Genomic DNA, 27825 nt, shown 5'->3' with positions numbered 1-27825 from the left:
GTAACCTTTCTCTCCTTTCTAAAAGAACGCAATGGGGCTTTATTTAGTGGGTTGAAGGCAGCAATAAGCACACATCGATTTATGCTTGAGTTTTGACGTCAGTTTCAAGGTAATCTCTTTCATATAGGAGGAAAGAAGGAAGGTCACGGTAAAGAAGGGAAGGGAGGAAGGTGCTCAGCACCTACTAAGTGTCAAGCACCAGGCCAAGAACTCTGCGGCTGTTTGATGTAGCTTGATGTAGAACTATAGGAGGTATTTATTTTCCCTGTTTTATGGACAAGGATAAAAAGCTTTTGACGGGCTCAACAACTATTCAAGACCACTCCCCATGCTACACTGTAGTTTATCTTCCAAACAGATTCACCACCTGAAGAGGCAATCGACATGATTCCAAAATCTGAACTAAGATCCGAGGATCTCCAAAGTCAAAACTCAAGGCTTACTATTTTTGTTGATTTTACACCACCAAGATGCTGTAAGTTTCTCGGGACAAAGAAACCACTTGAGTACAGCTATTCTAATTTGCTTCAATTCCTTTGGTGGGAAGGAGGCCTTGCATTTCCTGAACCAAGAGATATATTATGTAAATAAAATCTTTCTTTCCTCACCCCCAAAATTTTGTTAAAAGATGAACTGAACAAAAATTTTACTATACTCCTCCAAATTCCTCAGTGTCATGAAGTAAAAGTCTCTACTTAATGTCTCTTGATGTTCTAGGAAATACAAATCAAGATGCTCCTCTAATTCTGATAACATATTTGTCCCTCAGAAACTTTGTTTACCTTTCCCTATTAAGGATATCATGAATGTTAGATAAAATTTAAAATGCTATAAAAAAAATTGCTCATCCTAACAGTAATTGTCTTCAGATACAATTCGTGGTAAGACTACTTCCTTTCTCTAATCTTCTAACTCTTGCCTGACCTTGATTTGATGCAAAAGGAACTGAGGGGTTCCTTTAATACTTCTCTGCTTAAAGCTTTCTCTGTCTGGCTTTAGGTAAGAGGTCTTTCAAGTCCATTGGCTGACTCAGCATTCTAGATTGTGACTCTTAATTTAGTTAAAATGTCATTATTTTCAAATTCCAATAGCAGACACCAAGAAATCCAAAATTCAGCAAGTTAACTGCACTTAGATATTACACAAATAGAAAATAAAACTTGAAATGACCAGAGTCCCTTTTCTTGGTTACAGTAGATTGCATTATAATGCCAATGGTGAAAATAATAGATTTTTCAGATATTGGGTTCTTTCTAGCAACAGTTCAACAAATGCATGTAAATGCACATCTGTGAAATAAATCTGCCAAGATGCTGCACCTGGAAATGGGGTCTTGAACAGGAAGCCATTTACTATCGCAATAAATTTTATCTGTAATCTATCCAGACTCCCCACTCCTTAAGAAAAATCCAGCCCAGGGGCTCCTGGGTGGCTCAGTGGGTTAAAGCCTCTGCCTTTGGCTCAGGTCATGATCCCAGGGTCCTGGGATCGAGCCCTGCATCGGGCTCTCTGCTCAGCAGGGAGCCTGCTTCCCTTCCTCTCTCTCTGCCTGCCTCTCTGCCTACTTGTGATCACTGTCAAATAAATAAATAAAATCTTTAAAAAAAAAAAAAAAAGAAAAAGAAGAAAGAAAGAAAAAGAAAAATCCAGCCTGGAAATCTGAAAGACTCTGGTTCACTTGAAAAAAATTTAAAAATTAAAAAAAATATATATGAAAGGTTGATTGGAGTCTAATCCTCACTTATCTGCAAGCTACATACAGTTTAAAGGACCATTTATACATGTTCGCAAGCTTCATTTCCTTGCGTTTGCATTTAAGAATGAGACTGATTCTACAGTATCAAAATTAATCTCTAGAAGTAGATAAACTATGTAAACCTTACATTTTTAAAGACCTTGGAGACCTAAACTGCTCACCTAGAGACTAGCACACACCAGGAAGAAAATGAACATAAGATGCTTCTCCTTTGGGAGTTTCCTAGTCTTGAGCTTCACAATACTGAGATAAACTTTAGCAGATCGTGTGTACTTCCGAGTAGCGCAGGAAAGATTCTGTAACAGGACTAATGGCTCATGGGCTCTCTGAAGCTGCCTAGCCGTGCTCCGCCCCCCACCCCAGCCTGTGGTATACCTGGACCTTCTTTGATAATTTCCTTTCAATTACTTTTTTGGTCCCATCAATATGGCTGCATTTTCTAAGCAGGAAGTAAAACTACCCACAGCCAAAGGCAGGCACAGTAAGAATTAGAAAGACTCCAGATGTGTCTTGATGTCCTTCCCCCACTCTATTCTACTCTCCTTTTGGGCTGTGGTTATGCAGGGCTCCTAATGGCTGCCACTGCTGACCTCCCTGCCCCCATGGGCCTGACATCAGAAACCTGATTGGGGTGGGGGGAGGGGGGATGGAGAACAGCAATGGCCATGACAGTCCCCAAGGAGTGAGGAAAACTAGAGATCAAGTTACACAGCTGATCTTGCTCAGTTGTCTGTGAGAGCAAGATGCCATTCCTGGTCCTAACACTACACTTCAGGTTAAATTAAACGCTAGAAGTCAGAACAAACCCTTTCCCCTTGCTGATATTCCTCAATTCATCAGCTCTATGATCCTACCTATACACAAAATAACTATGAAAAGCACCTTAAAATAAGAGTTCTGTCACCAAACTATTCTATAGAGAATCATATAAAATATCTCAACCCATGAAAACAGTCATATATGGAGTGAAAAAAAAAAAGATGTATGCTAAAATATAAAAGTAAAGGCCCTAATTCTCAAGTTAAAGGCTCATATGGAAATGACGTAATGATGAGCCAATGCCAGAAACCTGCTTTTTGTCTTGAATTACACTTAAAATTAGTTATCACCCAAACATCTTAGCCATCAAGAATTCAGAGAATGGAGGGGAGGATCCCCAAAACAGGACAAGACCTGATCTCAAAAACCAAACTCAGTACCTCTTCATGTATGATGTTTTTACTGCCTTGTTTCTAGCTATTATAAGTTAGTTACCCAGTGTACTAAGTTGATTATTCCAGAATTTTTCCAAGCAAAAAGTTAAGCTGTTGAGTATTTCCAGGGTCATCATCCATTTCCCTTTTTGAAAGAAGTTTCTAAATATGCCCATTTCCAGTCTTCAGGCACCTCATGAGTCCTCCACGAGTTCTCAAAAATGATATCTAGCGGTTCTGTGATGACTTCGGCCAATTCATTAAGTACTCTAGGATGCCAGCCATTGGGACCTGTGGATTTGAACATATCGGGGTTATTGAGGTTTCTCCTTTACCCATTCTTCCCCTAGTCCATCATGGGTTCCTGCTCCTATTTTTTTTTTAAGTAAACTTGACCCCCCAGTGTGGGGCTTGAACTCATGACCCCAAGATCAAGAGTCACATGCTCTACCAACTGCTGCTCCTATTTTTAAGTCACAATTGTCCCTTTCTGGTTACCACATGGACTTCTGAAAAAACAGCATTTTTAAAGACTCTATTTGTCAGAGAGAGAGAGACAGAGACAGAGAGCACGAGCACAAGTAGGAGGAGTGGCAGAAGGAGAAGCAAGCTCCCGCTGAGGAAGGAGGCCGATGCAGGACTCGATCCCAGGACCCTGGGATCATGCTCTTAGCTGAAGGCAGATGCTTAACCAACTGAGCCACCCAGGCATCCCTGAAAAAAATAGCTTTAAGTCTCTGTTTTTTATCTATCCATTTTCTCCTTGAAGTTACTAAATGAAAAATGTATTTTATTCTTTTCCAACCTGTCTTATTTAAAAAGGTTCTGTTTTTCCTTTTACAGTTCTTGTAAGAACAAGAAAGTAAAAAAAGAATATTAATGAAAAGTATATCTTGCAACAGTTTTTCTCCTTAAATCACACCCCTCCCTATGACATCCGAGCATCCTTGGTTAACAGAGCAAGCATCGACACACTTGGAGACATTTTACGGGCCACATATCTTGTGCTCAGAGGGTACAGATCTATCTGTAAGCACTAATTCAAAGAGCACTTTCTGAAATAAAAAAGAGTCACAATCATCTTTAACTAGAATCATCTGTATGCATAAACAGCAACTTTCTTCACATAGGCATTTAAAAAGCATAGTTGCACACGAGCTGGAAGAAAGGAAGAATGACTTCCCACAAAGCAGGACCCTGGTAGAATTCATCTGTGTGGTGTGGTCATCTGTGCCAATGTTCTGGGCCTCCTATTACACTAATTATCGCCGAGCTCTGATAGGTGTTGACAGTTTTAACCCCTTCGCTGTCACGGTGATGCCTCGGAAACTGAAAGCCAACCACAGATTACAGTTTCTTGCCCATATGTTGCCGTTTGCCCCAAATCCCCTGACAGATTGAGAATAGACAGAGGGGAGGAAGAAAGCAAGAGAGAGCTATGGTAGAAGGAGGGGCCCTGAGTCTTCTGTGTGATTTCTGATCTGACAGGCGGACTGTGTCACTTGGACTCCACTGTTGACTTGTTTCACTTTGTTTTCCAATTCGAAAAGCTTTTGGTAAAGGTTGAATCAATTTTGTTGTCTTTTGTTTTGTGTTTCTAGTCGCTATCTCTCCAGTCTTACCCCCAGTTTCATCTCTTAAAGCTGTGTTAAGTGAAAAAAAAAAAAAAAAAAAAAAAAAAAACACATTGTAGACACCATTAAAAGACAATCTTTTTAAAAAATAATTCTGCACATTTCTCTAGGGTACAACAATTTGTTTTAGCACATGCCATTTTCACCCCTGTTCAAATAGCCACCTGCTGATGGCAATATGTTAACTAATATGTCATTATTAATTAGTTTGGGTAGTATCATCCAACAACTACATCTAAATGGAGAAAAAGTGTTAATATCCATGCTCAGGATAAAGTGTTACTATCTATTCTCCAGGGAATCAAGATCTTTATGAGTCTTTTTTTTCTATATTATTAAGTAATAAATTCATACCACTAATTACTAAATTCAAATAATCACTCAAATAAACTCATATCTAAAGCAGTGCCTCTATTAAAATCACCTTCAGTTACAAACTGTGGAAAAGTAATGTTCAATCTGTTTTGACAAACTAACTTTTCGGTGGGGAACAAGGGGAAGTTTGTAGAGGAGGGAAGTCACCCTAGTATAAAGAAGGCAAGACTCCTTTTTTTTTTAAGATTTATTTATTTGAGAGAAACAGAAAGGGTATAGGAGCACGCGGAGGGGCAGAGTGGGAGAGAGAGAGAGAGAGAGAGAATCCCAAGCAGACTCTATGCTGAGCGCAGAGCCTGATGCAGGGCTCCATCCCATGACCCTGAGGTCATGACCTGAGCCAAAATCAAGAGTCAGACACTTCACCAACTGAGCCACCCAGGCACCTCAAGTCAGTCCAGTTTCTAATGCTGAAACAGGTGAATGAATGAAAAGGTATTCCACCAAAAACTGTATTAGTCAATACAGTGCAAGAGAAGGCACTGAAAAAAAAAAAAAAAAGAGAGAGAGAGAGAAAGCAGAAAGCGCCTCAGGTCACAGTATTAGGGGTTTCTGAGATGGCAGGAGGACCACAGCCAGGATCAAGGAAGAGTCACAGAGGGAAGTAAGAGGCCAAATCGGAAGGACAATCTTATTAAAATGGAAGATTCTCAGGTGCCTGCCCATGCTAGATAGAGCTCTGGACGTCAGAAAGATGGTCTCATCTACCTTTAAAAGGTCATTTTTATTCTAGGAATCTCTGAAAGTGAAGAAAATGCCTTTGGACAGGTTATCACCAGCAAGCACAGACACCTCCATATTAAACCCCTCTAAAGATGTGGACCGCAGAATCATTCACAAATCTAGCATCAAGCTGATGGCCTGCGAAACCTCCTGTGCCTTTGGTTCAACAAAAACAAATCACGTTCATTAAACAAGCCCAGCCTTGCATTTGGCTATTTTTCGTACTTTGGGGAAGAAGGTGGGAGGCAGACAAACAGGCTCTCCACAGCTGGGTCAAGGAGAGTTTTCACAATGCAAGAACAGTCTCGGAGAGCAGTAATGAGCCCAGTGCACGTGGCCACATGATCACAAGGAAACGTCGCCTGATAGATCCCACTCTTCGTGTGGAATAGCAATGAACAGGTTTTTAAAGTTCTGGCTGGCTTTCGGGAGAGAACAGCTGTAAGTTTAAGTCTTAGGGGCAGACAGGCACCGCCAGGCTGGCCTCATTCCACAGAGCTGCTCTCACCTCACCATGCTTTTTTTCATACTTCCTTTCCTCCTCTAAATTATCGGGGATACGCCCACCAAGAGAGAAGCTCTCTAAAAATCTGCTTATATGTATCTATCAAAAGGCTTCTTTGGATACAGTACTAGGTTGACAAAAAAAAAAAAATCATGAATGGCATTATCTCAACTCTGGTCCTTTCTCGAAATCATGAAAGCCAACCTCGGGAACAATAAATAGCAGGTTATATTTTTGGTTCTATCAGTGCTCCTGGAGTCTTGCTCTTGTGAATAATGAAGGCCAGTAGTTTGCTTTTTTTTGTTTGTTTGTTGTTTTTTTGGGTTTTTCGTAATGTTCCAAATTATAGCTCCCTATTTCTAGGGAAATATTGTTTAAAAAAAAAAAAAAGTTTCTTAGCTCAGTGGCCTCATTCTCCCCCTGTCTTTGAACAAGACACTGGGTACTGTGCATAAACAATGAATTTTGAAAGGCTGAAAAGAAACAAAATAAAATAAAAGCAGTGTCAAGCAGAGTTCTTATATTAGGGCTACACAAACCTAATTCTTGAACTGAACTGTGACTTTCTCAGTTATATTCGTTCTATTATGGGCAAGGGGTGGGGAAGTGGGGGAATCCTTTCATTTCACAGATATTTGCCAATTCTAATCTATGTTAGAGTTCCAATCTGAGAAACAGAGAGGGGCAGCAAAATTTATTGAATGAATAAAGAGACTATTGTCCTGTGGTTAAAAATGAAGATTTATGAGATTACATTTTTTTCCCTCAGGTGATTATTCTGAATTTTAACTGATTTCAAGTCTGTTACTCTTTTTAGCTTGGGATTTTTCACCACTAACTAAAGACAATCAGAGTTATATGAAGGCTATCCCGTATAAAAATTATTTCTCTGTTGTGTTATTATTCTAAAGGATAGAGCTCCATTGTAGACATAGAATCAAGAGACAGAAATTCTCTGCATTTGGTTGCTGGGATAAACACCCCCAACTAGTGAGTGTACATTAATATCCCATATAATTCCTTACAAAGGCGGGGGACAACCATCTCATAAGGAAAAATTAAGATTCATGGTACAAATACTACCTTCTCTCCTTCTGGATGACACAAAGGGGACAAAGTTGAATCTGTGGGTGGTCCGGTGACAAGACAGAAAGGTTTTTTTATGCCATGACTTTCTCAAGCTAAGTTTACCAACATGCAGCCACAACACATTGCCTCTCGTTATGGAACCCAGGATGGTTAGAATTGGCTTAGAAGAGGGGGGCTTAAATCCAGCTTCATTTTAACTCTAAACTTCTCCAAGCGCAGAAACTCATTGCATACTTCTTTGTCTCTCCAGTGGGAATATATATACTACTGCTGATTGATTGAATCATCCACAGTATAATTTTTATGTATAATTTCTCAGTAAACTAAGTTTCTATGGAAAATACTAGCAAGTCAGCTGGGAGCATATTTTCCTTTGCCTATACAACAGAGAAAAACTTTTCGATATATATCCACTCTACCAGTAATGGTCACCTTTCAGTTCCTCAAAAGGCTTCTGAGGGTCCCCTAGGGAAGGCCTAAGCCACCTCCCAGACCCCACTAAGCTGGAGGATGCCCTCTTATGTTAAAAAATTAGCTGGCTTCCATGTCCTTTTTCTGCTAGAGGAATCATACAGGGCAAATTTCCCAGGGACTTTCTGTCCAAGACTAAAAAATGTTTGACCTAATCCAGAATGATCTACGTATATTGGTTTTTTTTTTCTCTGTTTTTTTTTTATTTTTTTTTTTTGTTTTGTTTGTTTTTTTACTTTTAACACAAACCCCCAATGCTATATAAACTCTTCTGTGCAGTTCTCCTATCTGTCTTCATCTGTGGTGTGTCCTTGCGAAGTACCGATTTACTACCCAGTTCCTGAAAAAAAAAAATTCAGTAGGCTAAAATAAACGGCACAAGCACGCTTCTCACTCCCTCCTCTCAACCCACATGGGTTCTAAACTTCACTCAGGACTTATCTGCAGGTTTTCAGCAAATGGAAACTATACCAGGGAGGCTGGAAATTTTCCTACCCGCTTATTATTCAGCAAACTCTCAGGAACAAATTCAGAGGTTAAAACACCAAAGTGTCTTTGTTTATACTAGCCTCAGGGCATTAACTGATTTTATAATTTACCCAACAGAATAGCTATGTAAATTCCCGATTTCTAAAAATCATTCTGTGAGACTCATCATTGAATATTCTGAATATGCGAAATTCCCCCACACTGAGAACACCACACAGGGTTGTGGTCTGAGGAGTAGCAAGCTCCAGGAGACCAGGCTCATAGGCCCTAGACATCCTCACTGCCTAGAGGTAGAGCAACATTTTATCTCTACCAGGAAGAAATTACCAAGATTTAACTATTGGGAGTTCCGTATTGTTCTTTCAATAATTTTATAATAATTAACAGCTGTCACAACACGCAGCTGAGGCTAGGTCACCGCACTTTGAAGAAGCTGAGTACAGTTAAAGAAGGAGAAATGGTAGCTGGAGGGGACAGTGTTTTTAAGAACAAAGAGGGAGCTAAGGTATATTTCCAGACTGAGTGCAAGGATTCCACGGAGAGAGACCAAATGCCAGAAAACAAAAGGGCAATTATGGGATCAAAATTATTACTTGGGATAAGAGTAGCTACCCAGGGGAGGGATTATTCTTAGAAGGGAGAGGGTTCATTCCTCATCAGAAATAGAGGGAAAGATCAGATGGGCAAAGATGCCAGGACATTCTGATGGGAAGGACAGAAAGGGAAGGAGCAAGGAACTGCTAGTTCTCAGGAAGCACCAAGCCGAGGCTATCTGCACAGCGAAGGATGAGAGGGGCAGGGTAGGGCTTTAAGGAGAGGGAAGAAGTCTGAGACAGCCACCAGGGGGACTGTGACACGAGGTCACTATGACAGCTGCACTGCATTTGACTATACATGGAATTAGAGTAAAATGGGCTTTTAGAGTTCTGTTTATGCTTCAAAGTCTCCAAATACTACCCCAAATAGTGATCAGGACACAGGCCTAGAAATGACTGATACAAATCCAGAACAGAAATAAGAATAAATGCTAGAATGCGCTGCGTGTCAACGTTCTGTCCTCTAATGCAGGTCTTCCTAACACATATGGTGGGTTTTTTTCTTTTGTTTTGTTTTGTTTTGTTTTAGATTTATTTATTCATCTGATGGGGGCAGGGGGAGAGCACAAACAGGGAGAGCTGCAAGCAGTGAGAGAGGGGGAAGCAGACTCCCCGCTGAGCAGAGCCCGATGTGGGGCTGGAACCCAGGACCCTGCGATCATGACCTGAGCTGAAGGCAGAGGCTTAACCGACTGAGCCACCCAGGTGCCCCTTTGGTGCATCTCTTGATGAAAGTCCTGTTGATGACTGTCTCAGTCCATGTGGACCGATAGAACAGAACACCAGAGACTGGGTGGTTCATAAACAGAAGAAATGTCTCACATTTCTGGAGGCTAGGAAGTCCAAGGTCAAGGCACCCACAGATTCAGTGTCTAGTGAAGGCCCTCTTCTTGGTTCAGAGACACCATCTTCTCGCCATGGCCTCACATGGCAGAAGGGGTGAGGGAGCTTTCTGGGGGACCTTTTATAAAGGCACCCATCCCATCTTGGTGCTTTGCCCTCATCACCCAACCACCTCCCACAGGCCCCACATCCAAATACCATCATACTGGGTATTTGATTTCAACATAGCGATTTTGGAGAACATGTTTGTTCTACAGTAATGTCTGTTTCTAACCAAACTCACGGGCTGCTCACTTAAGGGTTTTCATCTCTCCATCTCTCTTTCTCATCTACAGTGTCACAGTAAAATCATCCGTGATTAGGTACTGATGGTCTTTGAAGACACCATTAGCACTAAGTCGCTAACCTTATTATAAGTATCACCAATACAGTTGCCCTTAACAGTAAGTTTATAGTAAATACTATGATTATTATTATTACCTTCCTGGCCTAACAATAGTGAGCAAATACTTCTCTTTATTTAGTGACCTTCCTCTGTGCCAGGCACCGGGCTGAGAATACCGTGTATCTATGCGTGATCTCCATTACTTCTCACCATAAGCCCGTGTGATGCCTGACACGGACCCAGCTTTACAGATGAGGGATCTGAGGCTCCACAGTGTAGATAACCTGATTGGGTCAAAGGGCTCATTGGTGACAGACAGGGTCTGTCCAGCAGCAAAGCCTACCCTTATCAAAGTATGTCTGAACTCCCCAGCACTTTTGATTGGGAATGTGTAATAAATGAATAGTGTTCCCCAAAGTTCACATCACTCAGAATGTGAACTGAGAAATAGGGCTTCTATAGGATGTTCAGGCTCTCAAGATAAAATCATCCTGGATTTAGGGTGGGCCCTACATCCGGTCACTGTGTCCTTATGAGGACAGTAAGCAGAGAGACATCACAGAGGAGACGCTCCTGTGAAGACAGAGGCAGAGAACACAGATACACGTAGCCATAAACCAAGTCACGAAAAGCCTTGAGCCACCCAAAGCTGGAAGGGGCCAGGAAGGATTCTCTCCTCGAGGCTCTGTGGGGAGCATGGCTCCAGCAAGACCTTGATGGCAGACTTCTGGACTCCAGAACAAGGTGAGAATAAACTTCTGTTGATTTTAGACACTCCATTTGTGGCACTTTGTCACAGAGCCCTCAGAAACTAATAGAGAACCCTTTCACAGAAATATATAATTTCTCAAATGCTCTCAGGAATATTTTTAATCACTTCATTGTTTTTGGCATTACATGCAAATGTGACTTTAGGCAAAAGGTATTTTTATTCAGAACATTAAAATCTGTGCAGAATGCTTACTTAGATATTATATTTAATGTCATTCATAATATATGAGGAAAACTTGGCCTCTTCATATTAAATAAATGATGCAAAGTATTTAAATTAATTATGTAAGAAAAACAGGACTTATAAAAAATACATTAAAAACTATACACTATGTTTATACATGGACTCTGTGTATATAAAAAATCAGACAGATTTAACCATGACTTGCTACAGCATCAAAAATAGAAAATAATCAGAATCTGAGATGCTTGCTTTTCTTTTTTTTGCTTAATGTCCAAGGTTTATTTATTATTTATTTGAATATTTATGATTTGTTTTAAATTACAGGACAAGAGAAGGTTTCAGTGGCTATTTGCCACCATTTCTCTACTAATAACACACTATGTATGTGGATATTTGTATTTCTAATAAGTTCAAATTGAATATAATTGCCCATATTTTTCTGTTTTGATATAAGTTATTGACGAATGAGAGTTTAATGTGCAAGGTAAGCATATTTGGTCACTACGAGGTTTTCATTTTATTTTTTTTTTTTTAAAGATTTTATTTATTTATTTGACAGAGAGAGATCACAAATAGACAGAGAGGCAGGCAGAGAGAGAGAGAGAGAGGGAAGCAGGCTCCCTGCTGAGCAGAGAGCCCGATGCGGGACTCGATCCCAGGACCCTGAGATCATGACCTGAGCCAAAGGCAGCGGCTTAACCCACTGAGCCACCCAGGCGCCCCAAGGTTTTCATTTTAAAGAGGAAAATATGTAAATAATTTTCATTAATACATTGAAAGATATATAATGAAACAATCACTCTTCCTAACCTAGAAGATATTTTTTTGACTCGTCTGACAGGATCTCTCTAGCTGGAAAACCCTACAATACTCTATATTAGCAGTTCTCAAAACATTTGGTTCTGGGATCCATTTGCATTTTTAAAAACCACTGAGGATTCCAAAGAGCTTTTGTTTCTGTGGGTTATAACTATTGATGTTTATTGTATTTGAGATAACAACTGAGACATGTTTAAAGTATTTAATTCATTTAAAAATAAAAATAGAAAATGCATTACATGTTAACCTAAGTAAGATTTTTACAAAAAATACATTCCCCTCCTTCCAAATTAATAAGAAGCGTGGCATTATTTTGCATTCTGGTGTATTTCTTTAATAGCTGGTGGAACAAACTACTGGATTCTCATATCTTCCACATTTGATCTGTGGCAATGTTTTTATAGGTGAAGTATCTGAACAAAGTCTAGCCTCACACAGATGTGTCATCAGAAAAAGGAAGATTATTTTCATAGTTTTAGATAGATAATTGTAGGTATTATTTTTGATAACATGCCAAAACTTGACAAGAGATAGTTGTCAAGCAACTTCTTAAAAGTCGGTTGCATTGTGAAACCTGAAACCACATCAACGAATTTTTCATACTCTGTCTACTATGTTAATATCCCTGGTCTATTTATTGTTAATGGACCTCTTCCCATATATGATTTTCCCACATCATGTACTGGTCATTTGGAAAATGGCGGGTTCCTGGATTATGCTGATCTTCTAAACCTTAACACAGAGCATTATTTGATATCAAAAAAGCAAATTTGTTAATGTGATTGCCCATTTCATCAAAAAAGCTTTCAAGTGGTGGCGCCTGGGTGGCTCAGTGGGTTAAAGCCTCTGCCTTCAGCTCCGTCATGATCCCAGAGGTCCTGGGATCGAGCCCCGCATCAGGCTCTCTGCTAGGCAGGGAGCCTGCTTCCCTTCCTCTCTCTCTGCCTGCCTGTCTGCCTACTTGTGATCTCTGTCTGTCAAATAAATAAATAAAATCTTTAAAAAAAAAAAAAAAAGCTTTCAAGAATTGGAAAACTGTCAATCTCACAGCGACATAAACGGGTTTTCCAAAATGGAACTCTTACTTGAATATTCAAATTTTACCATTAACAACAAATACTCTTCACTCACTGTGTGAATATATCTGCTATTTACCAAAGTCTAAATAACCATGGTTTGTTTCTTAGTTACTCTTTCAACTGAAAATGATGTCCAATGAATAAAGCAGCAGGTTAGGCTAGCAACTCCAACAACAGCAGACGTGGTTTGCAAAGAGACAAGGTTCACACAGACTTCCATTTGCAGAAGAAGCCTTTACGGGTATGGATGAGAAAGAAAATAAATTTCCTCCTACCCTCTAGGTTCTTGGCTAAGAAAACCCCTGTAATAAAAGATGAGACTAACAAGAGAAAAACTAATTTAACTTAATTTTGTATGAAGGCCCCAAAGAGATGAGACCCAAAAAAGTGACAAAAGTAGGCAGCTTTTATACCTTTTAGACAAAGAAACAATAAATGTGTAAAGAACTGACAAGGCAAAGAAGTTCAGGCTTAGGGCAGAAACTTAGGAAATAAGTAACAAGGTTTGTTTATAGACCCTCTTGGCCTTGAACTCCCAATCTCTGGTGATAAGGATGGCTCCTTTCCTCCTGGCACACAGAGGGGACCATTCACATGGAGATTTATTTTCTGTTTTCAGAGAGACAAAGGACACTCAGAGAGCATCCTTCTTGCATCAGCTGTTTCTCATGGAACTTTAATTCAAAGTAATCAATATGCCAACATGCGGCTATTTTGGGGCACCCTGCCATCAAACAATTCTCCTTTTGTTACACAGAATATTTTTTCAAAAAATGTACTCAGAGATTGTGATTTAATAAACTTGCTAATTTCTATGGCTTCATCAAAGATATTTTAAGGAAAAGGGATTTTCTGGGCATGTATAGGCAAGGAACACAATAAACCCTAATAACACGGTTTGGTGTCCCTGCCTTGATTGGCACTAATGAGCCAGCATTTTTATTCACTCTTGCTTTTGTGCTCCTGGTACAAGGTGAAAAAGGACAAAGATGGTCACAGTGTTGCTATGAGATAATTATGACCTCTCAGACCCCTAAAAGGATCTCGGAGAACCCCTGGGGCCTGTGGGGCACACTTTGGGAACCAATGCTCCATACCACCTACAGATGCAAGAGGCAAGGTAGATGTCACAAAATCAGCACCGGCAAATCTCTGACCAGCTCAGCAGTCCAGAACAGAATCCCACCCTTTGAAATAAAAGCTCCTTCCTAATAATTGAGCTGTATTTACCCTCCTGGCTCTGCATCAGCCTTGGCCCCATGAAACTGGAAAGACTGGAGCCTTCCTGCCATGAAAGCAAGTTGACTTTCCTCTCCTGTCTGGTGAGAGAGATTGCCAAGATAGCTGGTCCAAGGCGGTGCGGTGGTGGGGGGTTGGGGGGGTGGGGGAGGCATCTCTAAGGGACTGTGCCCGCCAGCTTTCACCACAAGAGCTTTTGAAGTGACTCGGGCAATCGTGAACACAGCCAGCCTGCTGCATCGAAATTACTGTGGTCTCCTGGCACCCCATCCCGGCTTCCCGAACACTGAAGCGTGCTCCACTCGGCCTTGGCCTCACCTGCCAAATTGGAATGGGCAGGGAAGCAAGGCAACAGCCACCATCCTCTTTAGCAATTCCTCGCAAAGCATATTTGCATGTTCAGTGCCTCCAGCACGAAGGACTGTCCGGGGCATCTGTGCTGTCTGCTACTGTTCCACCTCCCCTCTGGTTTGGGCAAGGGAAAGGAGGGGCGCTTTCAAATGTCTCACAAAGGCCACACGCACTGATGCCATCAGGCAGAGCCTCTGTGACCCTCCACTGATCACTTTAAAGGACCAGGACTTAGAACATCATCGGAATAATCCTTAAGACTCTGGCCTTGTCCAGATGAACTCTGAAGACACATATCCGTGGGTTCCCTGATGCAGCAAAACACGGCAACACGACTGAGTTCCATCATACGCTGGAGGTCTTTTACCACAACATACTTGCTGTTTGAAGTGACGGTTCCAGAAGGTTTGGGAGCAAAGCCCAGATCAAAGGACCTCACAGTTACAGTACAAGGTAGTCCTAAGATCACTGTGTCCAGAAAGCCCAGGTGGCTGTGTGTGTGTGTGTGGGTGTGTGTGTGTGTGCGTGTGTGATGCTGAGGGTTAGGGATGGGGAATGGACAACACATAGGGTATCCTACCTCAAACCAAACCAGCCTGCCCTTCAGCTATTCCTCAGGAGCCACCTATCCCTTTCTTCCAGAAAAGAAGGGACATCCTCTGTGGTAGTGGGTTGGGGAGGGCTGGGAAATAGTGCAGGACCAGAGTCTGAACCTGAAATGAAACCCCAGGTTAACTACTTCCGTATGGGTGGCCTTGGGTACAGAACCTAACCATTCTGTCCTTCAGTTTCCCATCTATAAAATGGGAACAACAGTAGTCCCACCATCTCAGAGTAAGCTTATACACAAACTAATATTTTAAGACGGTTTCAGAAGAGTATCTGGCAAGCTGTTTAAGCCCATGTAAGCGTCTGGGTGTTTTTTCTAACACCCACTCCATAAAAGGCATAGAACTCGATTTCTCCTTTCAATCACTGAGTTCTATAAACCCACCCCCAAGGAGGCACAGATACTGAGGCACATCTTCAGGGAAAAAAACAAAATATATGTGTGGCGGCATTTAGTCATCCACAAACGTTATTAGAATAAATCATGAATAATGTGTATGCTTTAAGCACTGTCTAGCCATTAACTTTTAAATATTTCATTTAGCTTTGTGAAGCATGCCCTATAGAACATAACTACCAGAGTAGTAGTTCTTGGCTTGTTCAAGCATAAAGACATCTTTAATTATTTTAAAAACATAATCCCCCACACTCATACGGCGTGTGAATAAAAAAGAGCGTGCGAATAAAAAATAAATAATCTTACTGTTATACTTTCCTTACTTTCCTACTGCCCTTTGATTGAAAAAAAAAATATTGCTTTAAAAGTGACCAAGAATTTGGGGCGCCTGGGTGGCTCAGTGGGTTAAAGCCTCTGCCTTCGGCTCAGGTCATGATCCCAGGGTCCTGGGATCCAGCCCCACATCGGACTCTCTGCTCAACAGGGAGCCTGCTTCCCCCTCTCTCTGCCTGCCTGTCTGCCTACTTGTGATCTCTGTCTGTCAAATAAATAAACAAAATCTTAAAAAAAAAAAAAGTGACCAAGAATTTAACAACACCTTCAAACACATTTAAACAGAACATATTATTTAGATAGAGATCCCCTGAGAATGTCTGGTACCCAAAGAGGTCCCAAGACTCTTGGATTAATTCCTCAAGGGTCTGCGTTCTTTGGATCACGCCCCATTTAGAATCATCAGAAGCTAAAATTGCATTCTTGAAAACATTCAGGTATGTTAGAATGAAAATTGGTTAACCAAAAAAAGTCAAACCCCAGAAAACCAACTTTAGTATAACACTGGTGGTCGCAACTTTCTTGTCTTGGTTACCATATGCCAGGCAAGACTATAGAGCAGTATTTCAAGAAGGGAAAAGGGCAACATTTTTTATGTCTGAAATCAGAATAGCTTGCTTTACTCTCCATACAACCTTCCACAGTTGGACCTTAGAATGTTTCACTGTTTACTCCTTCAGGAATCCAACACACTGCAGCAAAGACGTTCAACAGAGAAACAGATAATCCCATGTAGTTTCTGCAGGAACCGTGCCTGTTTCCAGAGATAATAGAAAGGACCCAAATTTCCTGGAACTAATACAGTTCCATGGAAACATTCCCAAGCAAAAACACAGAGGCTCAATGCATTGGATATTTCTCAGAAAATTCAAAACCAGGATAACAAGGGATTTTAGTACTCCCCCCCCACTCCCCGCCCCGCTTCTGCTGACAGGAGTTTCCCCTGCATGACCCAGAATGCAAGTCCAAGTGCTGAATTTTGTCCCCTAGATAAAACAGTGTTTAAAATAGACATACACATCTGCTGCAATCACCTTCTTTTCTTGGGTACCTCTCATTCTCTTTGAGGCCAAGTGGAAAATAACCTTTCACATTGCTGCATTTTACTATCACTTTAAAGGAGGAATTGTTTTTATTTTAGGGCATAATGCGCAAAATCATGCTATTTAACACTACATTATATTCACAGATCATGAAAGTTAAATAAAGACACCTTGCTGATTCCTTAATATAGATTCAGCTAAGATTAGTCATGCATCTGCCACCTTAACATTCAGATGGGAGGGGAAAAAAAGCCTTAGTTAAAAATCACACTTGCATTGTAAGTGCTTAGATTTTCATGGTTCATTTAGGAGCAACACAATCAAGAATTTAATTATGTCAAAAAAAGAATGGTATCTTCTTAACAGGCAAGATTATATCCTCCCTCCACCCCCCGCCCCACCAAAATGGATCATTTTCCTTAACCTCTATGGACTTGCTTTCTTACCTATGAAATAGGTATTTGGTTAGATGATCTTAAGATAGCCTCTGGTTCTATCATGCTGCTATTTTAAGATTTCTAAGGAACAGACTGATGAGGAGGCAAAGGAGGAACAGAGCCGACGTGCTATGGGAACCTGGCTGGTTTGATTCCTAAACAAGGTGTTATTTCCCATGATGCCAGACAAACACCCCACAGGGCACTGCCAGGGGACTGAATCCAGGCTGAATGGCAACAAGGCACCAGAGAACAACAGAGAAACCCAAACCTTAGTTCTGCTTTAACACTTAAACATTTGCCTCACAACACGCTATTCCACAAAATCAAGGAACCTCAAAAACCACGGACTCTTCCCAGCCAAGACCTGTGTGTAATGGCACTGGGACAGACCCAGAACTAATAAAAAGAGGTTAATCTTGGAGGAGAAGGTCTTATTTTGGGGTCAGCAAATCTAACAATTACTTCCAGGCTGGGTAACAAAGCGTTTATACCTTGTAAGTTTCTAAAAATACACTGTATAATCCTTTATACCGCTGAATTACTTAAATAATTCACCTCAATGGTGGAGAGCGTTCTGACTGGTTTGATTAAATGAAGGTTGATGGGTGAGAAGCCCTCTTCCCCCACCAAACAGAGCCTGAGACAAAGGTTTGTGAGCAGGCAATTTATTTGGGAATGTGATTCCGGAGAGTAAAAGTAAGGGCCAGGGAAAGGGAAATAAAGGAAGGAAAGCCAACAGGAGGATTCACCACGGGGCTGGCCACTTAGGTTCAATCCTGCAAAGGAAATGCATCCCAGAGCCATGCATATTGAGAAGAAAGAGAGAAACCTTCATCCCTCAGAGTTTATTGGCCATCTGTCAAGGTTTGCCTCGTGGGTGTTCATTTCCCTGCAATTCCTGTTTCCACACGTGAGTCCTAAGTCCACTCCCACAGCAGAGCACGACAAAACCAGAGGAGGCCCTGGACGTAAGGAAAGATACTCAGGCTTCACCTACATGCTGCTAGTGGAAGCCTGGGCAGAACTGCTTGCTTAGCAGTGGCTGGAACATGAACTCAGGCGGAGATCGTGAGAACCAGCTATACACAAGTATCAGGCATGTGTACCAGTCCAGTGGGGCCGTTGTGCCTACTGTAACAAACGATTCCACAATGCCAATGGCTTACAACAACAAACATTTGTTTTTCAGTCAAGCCACAAATCCAGTGTGGGGTTACTATGGTTCTGTGCCATGTTCTTCACGCCAGGACCAGAGCCGACCCAACCGTCTCTGTCAGGAACATGGCCAGTCACTGTGACTTGGGAGGGAAGATTAAATGTGTGAACCATGCACATTTTTGTAAAGTTCTGCCTGGAAGAGACCTTCTACTCACTCATCATTGACCCAAACAGGCCATGTGCCTGTGCTCATTCAGAGGGCGGAATACGGGATACTCCTGGGTGGCAGCGGGTGGAGGGGAGCAATGCTGGAGGGATGACTTAGCATAGAGGGATACAATCTCTCATACTCTGCCTTCATTTTCAGGGAGAAAAACCAGGGGCAGGAGGAGGAAATCACTTCAGGGAACCCTGTGCAAATTCTCTTATAGGACCGTCTTTCCTTTGAGCGTATAGACAGCCAGTATTTAGAAATACTAAGTCCCAATTAAATAAAGCAGATCTTTTACAATGAGGGGGGGGGGGGAAGAGGATGGGTGATTCCTCACAGGGAAACATTAGAAATCCTCGACTTTTTATGCCATATTTTATTTTTCATTTTATAGATGCCGAGATAGGTCAGCTCTCAGAAATCACCAATGAAGTGACTTCGGAGCAGATTAATGATGGAGCTGAGACTAGGCTTTGATCCCCCATATTCCCTTTACAGGGCAAAGTTGGTAGAAAACATTATGATTATAACTTTATATTCAAGTTACCTGAAGAGTATATGTATTTCACAGAATATCTTTTATTTTTTTCCCAAATTAAACAACCTAGCCTGAACAATGAGACAATTTTAAATAGCTAGGTTAGCACTACAATGACAAGACAAAGTCCAGCTTACTTTATGGATAAGTATTACTGGCCTGCCCATCCTACAGAGTGCTTTTCTACCAGCCTGCTAACCAGAGACGTCAAGTTCTTGGCAGACACTTAGGAAGCATCAGAACTGTATCCGATGAAATGACCAAGAGGGAGAAGTTTAGACAGGCCTCAGTGAAGTAAAGGAAGCCCGTATTTGGGAATGAAAAATGTAACCCTCCAGGCCTTCACCTAACTCCATCCGCCTCACAGACCAATGAGGAAAGGGTGGCAAACCACTGCATTCCTGTATTTATTCAGTCCACGCTCACTGAGTGCCCACGATGGGCATGGCACAGTTCTAGCCACTGGGCTGGGAAATCTGAAGCAGCCAATGTCCCCGCCCCCGCCCCTCACGGAGTGTGCCGTTTAGGGAGGGGGTAGGGAGTGCAGGGGATAGACAATCAGACATGCAAAGAACCAAAATAATTACAAATTGCCACATGTCTGTAAACACAGTAAAGCAGTGACATGGTAGTGAGGGGTGGGGTGCCAAGCTCTTAAATGATGTTCTCTTGGAGCAGGCAATATGTAAGAAAATTATGAAATCATTTACGGCAAATCGCAACATAGTTTTCAGAAGTAGTTAGCAGCATTATCCCATAAGGGCTATTGTTACTCTATTAAGATCCTTGAATGAATTTTACCTTCTGTGCTTTCTCTCCACTTCTCATTCCCCACCAAAGCTCTCACTTAATTGGCCATTACTCCATTTTTTTCTTGTTGTATTTATTAAATGCAATTTTATGATTATAGTTCTAAAAAATCAACCAAGTACCCTTTTTATATGCCCGTTATCTAAATTAAGTTTCTTTTGAAGTATTTTCTGTATATCACAAAGCCTTTGAAAGAAAATTCACCCACTCTTTTCACAAATCCCAGTCACCCCTTCCCCTACCTATAGCTAGCTTTTGTTGTAGAAAGATTTCTTACCTTTCAAAACAGCAGTTGGGCAAAAATACAGGTTCTGCTAAACAAAAATGTCCTTTCTAACCTCTCCTGGCCTAAAGGCATAGAGGACACAGAATTCTAAGCATGACTTCGAGGGCCCTTGCCTTTGTCCAAGGCTCTCCCCTCCAAGTATGGGTGGCCCCTGTGCAAACATGAGAGGTCGCTCCCATGACTAGGTTGCATTGCAAGACAAGAGGCAGATGCTTCTGGTTGGCCTAATCTAATCATAGTGTTTTCACCAAAGCATAGTGTTTTTCTGGCTGGAAGACAGGAAGTCAGAGAGATTGAGAGTACAAGAAGGCCCCAAGCCACCACCGCTGGCTTGGAAGGTGAAGAGGCGACCTGAGAGTAAATACACATAGCCTCTTGATGCCAAGTGGTCCACGCTTAATGGATAGTAAAACAACTGGGGACCTTGGATCTACCACTGCAAGGAACTGGATTCTCTCAACAACTTAATAAACTTAGATTCTTCCCCAAATGTTCCAGAGAAGAACCCAGACTTGCTGTTACCTTGACCAGCCTTACAAGATCCTGAGCAGAGAACCCAGTGTGGCTTGCCCAGAAGGCCGCCATACACAATTCTGGGATAATAAAGGAGAGTTATTTTTAGCCTTTAAGTTTGTGGTAATTAGTCACGTAGCAATAGGACAGTAATTTCCAGATTATCAGCTTAAGTGTTCTACTGATGAACACTGCATGACGCGTCCAGCCTTTGGGATGGGTGCAGTTCATTCTACTGAAAGGAAGGGGATTCTCTGGGGAAGAGAGAAGGGTCAGTGATGGAAAACCAGAACCCAAAGCAGAGCAGACCAATGGGAAACACTGTATCATTTACCTGCCCAGTTGCCATGTTAGACTAGTGCTGGGCCACCAACTACCCTCAAGGATGGAAAGCGGTAGAGCATCTAGGATAAACTAGAAAGTATCAAGCCACAGGTGACAGGGATCTGGATACAACCAACTGACCTTCTTTCTAATTCTTAGCACGTGGCGGGGAGAGGGAAAGAGAGGGGAGATCCTGACATTGTTTACCATGACATCCTTGCCATGACTTTATGGCATTCTTCCAATTATAAATTCACATGATCACATGCAAACAGTTCAAAAGCATTTACATGCTACAGCCAGGGAAATGCTGAGTGCTCATCTAATACCCTCTTATTTTCCATGGTGCTCAGCCTCCCCTAAAAATAGGCGTGGGGGGGGCATTTGATGGCATTGCTGACAGTAGGATGGAAGTAGAGATGACAGAAGTCATCTCCAGGCCACACTTTAAAAAAAATATATCGTGAGTCAACATCCAGTTCTCTTGTCCCTGAAGAGGCCCTATGTTGAGGTGACAGGTCAGTAGCTGGAGGGAGCCTGGGTCTCGGAATCACTGGATGGAGAAAAGCCTCCACCAACATACACTGGACTTTGCAGGAGCCAGGAGTAAGTATTGGTTCTATTCAGGTTTTGAGATTTGGAGGGGAGGGTATTTTCTTATCACACCATAGCTTCATAATACCCCAGTCCCTCTATCCATTATGTGAATGTGGTCTCCCCCGACTCCTCTTAGTACCTTATTCTGCTGTGCTCACCCTTCTTGTGATGAAGTGAGAGGCTAAAGTGCGATGAGGCCAAGTGAGGCATTAAGTTGCTACTAACCTCCTAAAGCTACCACAGAAAGCGGATCATCCACCCCCAGACCGCGGTTAACCATGGCTAACCAAAGCCGCAGAGAGCAATGCCACAGATAAGGAGAGACCTACTGTCTTAACTTAGCCTGAAGAGTACACATGTATTTTCTCATTTGATTCGATTTAACAGGTCTAGACGGAGTCTCTTTATCTTACACTTTTTCCTGATTTGGTATAACACTCAAGCATTACACAAGAATGTTAACACAGGAATTTGAATATCATATTTAATCACTGTAAAAAGAAATTCTGACACATCTGACATTTACACTGGATGATTTCTTACAGAAAACTATAATGTGAAGCATATAAATCCTGATCTTTTGTATATATGTATATGTGTGTGTGTGTGTTCATAAACGTGTGTATATCCATGTGTAAATGTACACCTATAGAAGAATTATTAAGGATAGAAATAACGGAGTAGCAAGAGAAACAATGAGGAACTCCTTGCAATGCCAAGTGAAAGTGAGCTCCTCCTTAACTCCCTCCTGGTCTCCCATGGCTTCCACCCCCCCAATCAGGCAAGGGGGTCTACCTCTTTGATCTTTTCAGCCTGATTTTTGCAATGTGAACCAGGAGCAAGGATGAGTTTAAAATGAACAAAAGCAACACAATAAGAAGTAAAAATTATCTTCCCGAACACTCAGGAAAGTGTTAACTATTTATAAACCAGGAAGCGGAAGTGAATACGCCAGGCTGTCCAACCCAATCACCCATTTCTCCACTTACTTGAAATGAATTTTCCAAAGACCTAGGAAGTGACAAAGGGCTAATACATATTCTTTAATGTACAAGATTATAATTAACCTAACGTCTGTTTCAAATTTACTATTATCTATTAAAGAATAAATAATTTTACAACCCTCTAATATAGTTCTGAAGCTTTAAATCACTGACCATAACTAATAAGCCAAGAATATCCTAAACAGAACCACAGACCACAATTTCACTGAGCATAAATCATCATCATTTCTAATGCAAAAGCAACAGCAAATCTCTGTAATTACTGGGTGCATTTTGAATCACTTTTATTATTACTGCACTGGCCCCATTAAAAATCCAAAACACTGAACTGCACGGAATATAAAACTGGAATTATGATACCCTACAAACTCTAATTGAAATCCATAAATTTTCTACTACTATTCAGAATTATTTTGTTGCCAAAGAATTTCAGCTATTCAGAATTAACTTTGAAAGCGTTTGCTTTATCTAGAGCAGTAAGTAAGAACATTTTATCCTGCCAAATCTGGGAAGTCGGTTCTGAAGCAAAACTTGTGGATGGTTTCTTATTCATTCAGGATTTTACCTTTCTCAAGCAAACCACAATACACAAAACAAAAAAAAAAAAGGAAAATAAAATATACCATCCACAAAAAATATTAATTCGTGCCACACCCACCTCCAGCCAATGAAAGTCTCCCCCAATGGGACAACAGGGACTATTACAGACCCCAGCATTAATCTCCTTACTAAAAATGACAAAGGTATGTCACTAAATTCATGAAAGGGTAATCATGGCAACATTATCTGTGTGCCTATGAGAAATGAACACAGGATGTACCGGAAGCCATCGTGAGGGGTGAAAATATTATGCACATAACTTACCTTGTAAGGTTAATGGCTAATGATGTAATAACTGCTTCTTCTATATTCCCTATGTACTCGCATTCTTATTTACTGTCTATATCACCTGGCTAAGCACGCAATGTAATCATCCTATTAAAAGCAAATTTTCTATATTTTGCCTCTTACTAATTTGCCTGATGTCCACCATAGATCTTACAGCCCTGCAAAACCAACAATTTTCTTTCAATAAGGTTGTGCCACCATAGGGAGTCTTTTTGTAAATGATATGTCTTATAATTTTCTATTCACAGTATGCTGGCACCTTAAGGGCCTTAATCTACTTTAAGCATCTGAATTTTAAATACTTTTTCTATCCCTTTTAAAAAGAGAGCATTTTGCTCCTTTGAACAGTCCTATCCCACTCTGCATGTGTGCTTATATTTTATACTCTGCAGGCTGTCTCTGCTGCTCCTCCCCATTCATATCAATATCTGACTCCATCCTTTCTGTTAGAAATACCCAAATCACCCCCTCCTAAAGAATTCATTCTCCTTATTCTACAGATTTTTTTTTCTTTTTAAGATTTTATTTATTTGTCAGAGAGAGAGAGAGAGAGCAAGCACAGGCAGACAGAATGGCAGGCAGAGGCAGAGGGAGAAGCAGGCTCCTGCTGAGCAAGGAGCCCGATGCGGGACTCGATCCCAGGACGCTGGAATCATGACCTGAGCCGAAGGCAGCTGCTTAACCAACTGAGCCACCCAGGCGTCCCCAGATTTTTTTTTTTAAGTCATCTCCACACCCAACACGGGTCTTGAACTCATGACCCGAGATCGAGAGTCACATGCTCTAGCAATTAACAGTCAGATGCTCCCCATTCTCCTTATTCTAAATTTAGTTCATTTAACAACCATCCAATCCCTCATCTTTGCTGCCTTAAGCTCTCTTTTAATTTATGCATTTAATATTTAACAAATTTCTGTCTTTCCTTGTCAATTATAAGTTTATCAACAGAGACCATACCTCTGTGTCAAAGTATTAAAAAAAAAAAAAAAAACCTAGGGGCGCCTGGGTGGCTCAGTGGGTTAAAGCCTCTGCCTTCGGCTCAGGTCATGATCCCAGGGTCCTGGGATCGAGCCCCGCATCGGGCTCTCTGCTCAGCAGAGAGTCTGCTTCCTCCTATCTCTCTCTGCCTGCTTCTCTGCCTGCTTCTCTGCCTACTTGTGATCTCTGTCAAATAAATAAATAAAATCTTTAAAAAAAAAAAAAAACCTGTCCATAATTCTAACTACTTAACATTTGCATAATTTCAGAACTAAGTGTGCTTTCTCAAGTTACGTAGACCTAACTATTGTGTATTCTGGTAGTTAGACCCAATTTGGCTCCAAAGAAATCAAACACACAAACACTAATACAAAGATTCAAAGAGCAACTTTTAAAAATTAAAATTTTCTCATTTCCATATCAGTTCAATTAATGTCTTTAATTCAAATTTTACTGCATGAGTACTTTCTCCAGAGCAGGCTTGTCTGCCATGAGCTCTCATTTGAAACTAGATGTTAAAATGTTTCTAGATGTTAAAATGCATGTGTTGAAGCAAAGCAATGCAAACAAGAGCAAACTATACCTTTCCATAAATAAAAAGAATTTTCAGCCGGAAGGAATGTGACTTCAAATCTTGCTTTTGTCATTCTATGATATTGGGACACTGGTTCATAGGCTTAAAGAAAACCCAGATGGGAGAACAGGGTTAGAATCAAAATCAGAGATCCTTACACCTGCTGGGGGTGGCGTAGGGGGAGAGGGTCATTCCTGTCGCTTATTCTCACCAGTCCCTCAGACAAGCTCTTTCTAACTCTGTTTTCAAGTTTGAGATTCTTTGTAAGATTCTGCCTCAAAAAACATATCTACAGAAAACAACAACTGAAGACTCCAGTCTTTTCACCTCTGACATACATGTCTCTGCAAAGGCTCTCATTTTGCACAAGAAAAAACACAGGCTGGAAAACTAAAGGGGCTCCTCTACCTCAGGACCCAAAATTAAAGTACCAATAGCAGAGCAGGGACCTGACTGCAGTCCTTTTCCTCCATTCAGGGAGCACCCTTTGTCCTGGGCTAGGCCAAGAACTTGTCCTTGGGCTTCTGATGGTTCATTCTATATATCAACTTGGCTTGACTATAGTGCCCAGGTTATTGGTCAAAAACAGTGGAAATGTTGCTGTAAAGGTACTTTTTTACATGTGATTAAAATTTATTTTATTTTTTTTTTAAGATTTTATTTATTTATTTGACAGAGAGATCACAAGCAGGCAGAGAGGCAGGCAGAGAGAGAGGAGGAAGCAGGCTTCCTGCCGAGCAGAGAGCCCGATGCGGGGCTCGATCCCAGGACTCTGAGATCATGACCTGAGTCCAAGGCAGCGGCTTAACCCACTGAGCCACCCAGGCGCCCCCATGTGATTAAAATTTAAATCAGATTTTCTGGGACGCCTGGGTGGCTCAGTTGGTTAAGCAGCTGCCTTCGGCTCAGGTCATGATCCCAGCGTCCTGGGATCGAGTACCACATCGGGCTCCTTGCTTGGCAGCGAGCCTGCTTCTCCCTCTGCCTCTGCCTGCCACTCTGTCTGCCTGTGCTCACTCTCGCTTCTCTCTCTATGACAAATAAATAAATAAAATCTTTAAAAAAAAAAATTTAAATCAGATTTTCAATAAAGCAGATTATCCTACATCCTGTGGGTGGGCCTTATCCCATCAGTTGAAGGCCTGAAGAGCATAGATTGAAGAGGAAAGAGGGGAGGGATTCCATCTCTGGAGAGCCTTCAGAGTCAAAACTTCAATATCACCTCTTCCTGGGCCTCCAGCCTACTGGAGGCCCAGGGAAGTCTGATTTCAGACTTGCCAGCCCCCAAAGTTGTGTAAATCTATTTCTGAAAATCAACCAATCTCTCTCCTTCTTCCTTTCTCTTTCCAGGCATGCCCCACCCACTGCCACCCCCACCCTACTGGTTCTGTTTCTGTAATACAGGGCGATTCTTCCTGCTGGGTTCACTGTGACTCCCTCAAGCTCCATCCTTCTTGAGAATCCTGCTGGTCTGTCCTCCCATCTCAGTCTGCAAGCTTATTTGATCTCTTAAATGCTCTGTTTCCTTGATCAAAGGCAGGTCTGCCATGAATTTGAAGCCTCAGGGCTTACCTGGGCTTTTCCCAGGCCTTTCACCTCACTGCATACTCTGTTCCTTAAACAGGACTCCCTCAATTTTATAATCCTCATCTCCAGAAGACCTGGCTCCACTGCTGGACTCTGTGGCTTGATGTGGGCTCCCACACTGGCATCTGAGCCATGAATGTGACCAACTTGCCTCTGGCAGTGCTGCTAGACTCCTTCCCTGTCCGAGGCCTGACCAGTCCTGGGGCCAGGCTCTACTGCAGATGCATATAGCAAGGAGAGTAAAATAAGACCACTCCCTTGAATTTCAGCTCAGAAGAATGGAAGTTAACCTTTACGACCCAAAATCCTAAAAGTAACTATAATAATAAGTAGGGCAGTGCTAAATATTTGAAAGCTGACTCACTGCAGGGACAGGGGTGGTAGTATATGCACATATACATGTTCATATATTTATAAATTTTACTGATATAAAGGGTGTGTAACACACAATTGACAAAAAATATATAATAAAATATAGAATACCCCTTATTGTGAATTCCGTATCTCCACCTGATTCCCACAGAGTGCTTTTATTGATTTGGGCTGAACTCTTGTATTAGAAGCCAACCTCTAAGACAATGAGAACAGTTGTGACATGAATGTTGGTTAATACGTTCATTCACACAAACGAGCAAGAAGAAAATGGACATGAGTGTCCTCTTTGTATACATTCTACTCAGTGCAACACTCATGGGGTGTCTGTCAAGTATCAGGCATGGTGTCTGGCCTTGGGACTGAAGAGATGAAGAAGACATGGGCCTGCCCTCACATCTTAAGGAACAAAGAAGACTTAAAACAGCAATTATCCTGCTAATAGTTCAAGATTATAATTACCTGCAATTTCAGGCAGAATATTATAAATCCTCAGCCAAATTCACTTCTATAATTTATATGATCCTTATATATGTTATAATTTGTAGGATCTATATAAATTATGTATACTATCATGACTTTAGTGTGGATCTCACATGTGGACTGAACTTTATTCATATAAACAAGTATTAAAGTGTTTTTCTAAGACACTAGAACAAAA

At 41.4% G+C, this 27825-nt stretch overlaps 1 protein-coding gene across 2 annotated transcripts in view; it reads right to left on the bottom strand.

Moving 5' to 3' along the window:
- Positions 1-1557: 1557 nt before the first annotated feature.
- SAMD5 (sterile alpha motif domain containing 5) overlaps positions 1558-27825 on the bottom strand; it is a 54013-nt gene continuing 27745 nt past the window's right edge. The window contains exon 2 of one of the 2 annotated variants that reach the window (XM_047732178.1): positions 1558-3240. In XM_047732178.1, the coding sequence (XP_047588134.1) occupies positions 3178-3240 (63 nt within the window). In that variant the 3' untranslated portion in view covers positions 1558-3177. Of the gene's footprint in view, positions 3241-7973; positions 8087-27825 lie in introns of those variants that run through there. The other variant, XM_047732177.1, reaches the window with a different exon arrangement.

Source organism: Lutra lutra, chromosome 6, assembly GCF_902655055.1.
Source record: "Lutra lutra chromosome 6, mLutLut1.2, whole genome shotgun sequence".
Classification (NCBI taxonomy): Eukaryota; Metazoa; Chordata; class Mammalia; order Carnivora; family Mustelidae; genus Lutra; species Lutra lutra.
Note: the sequence above shows the minus strand (reverse complement) of the source record. Positions and strands in the feature narration are given on the sequence as shown.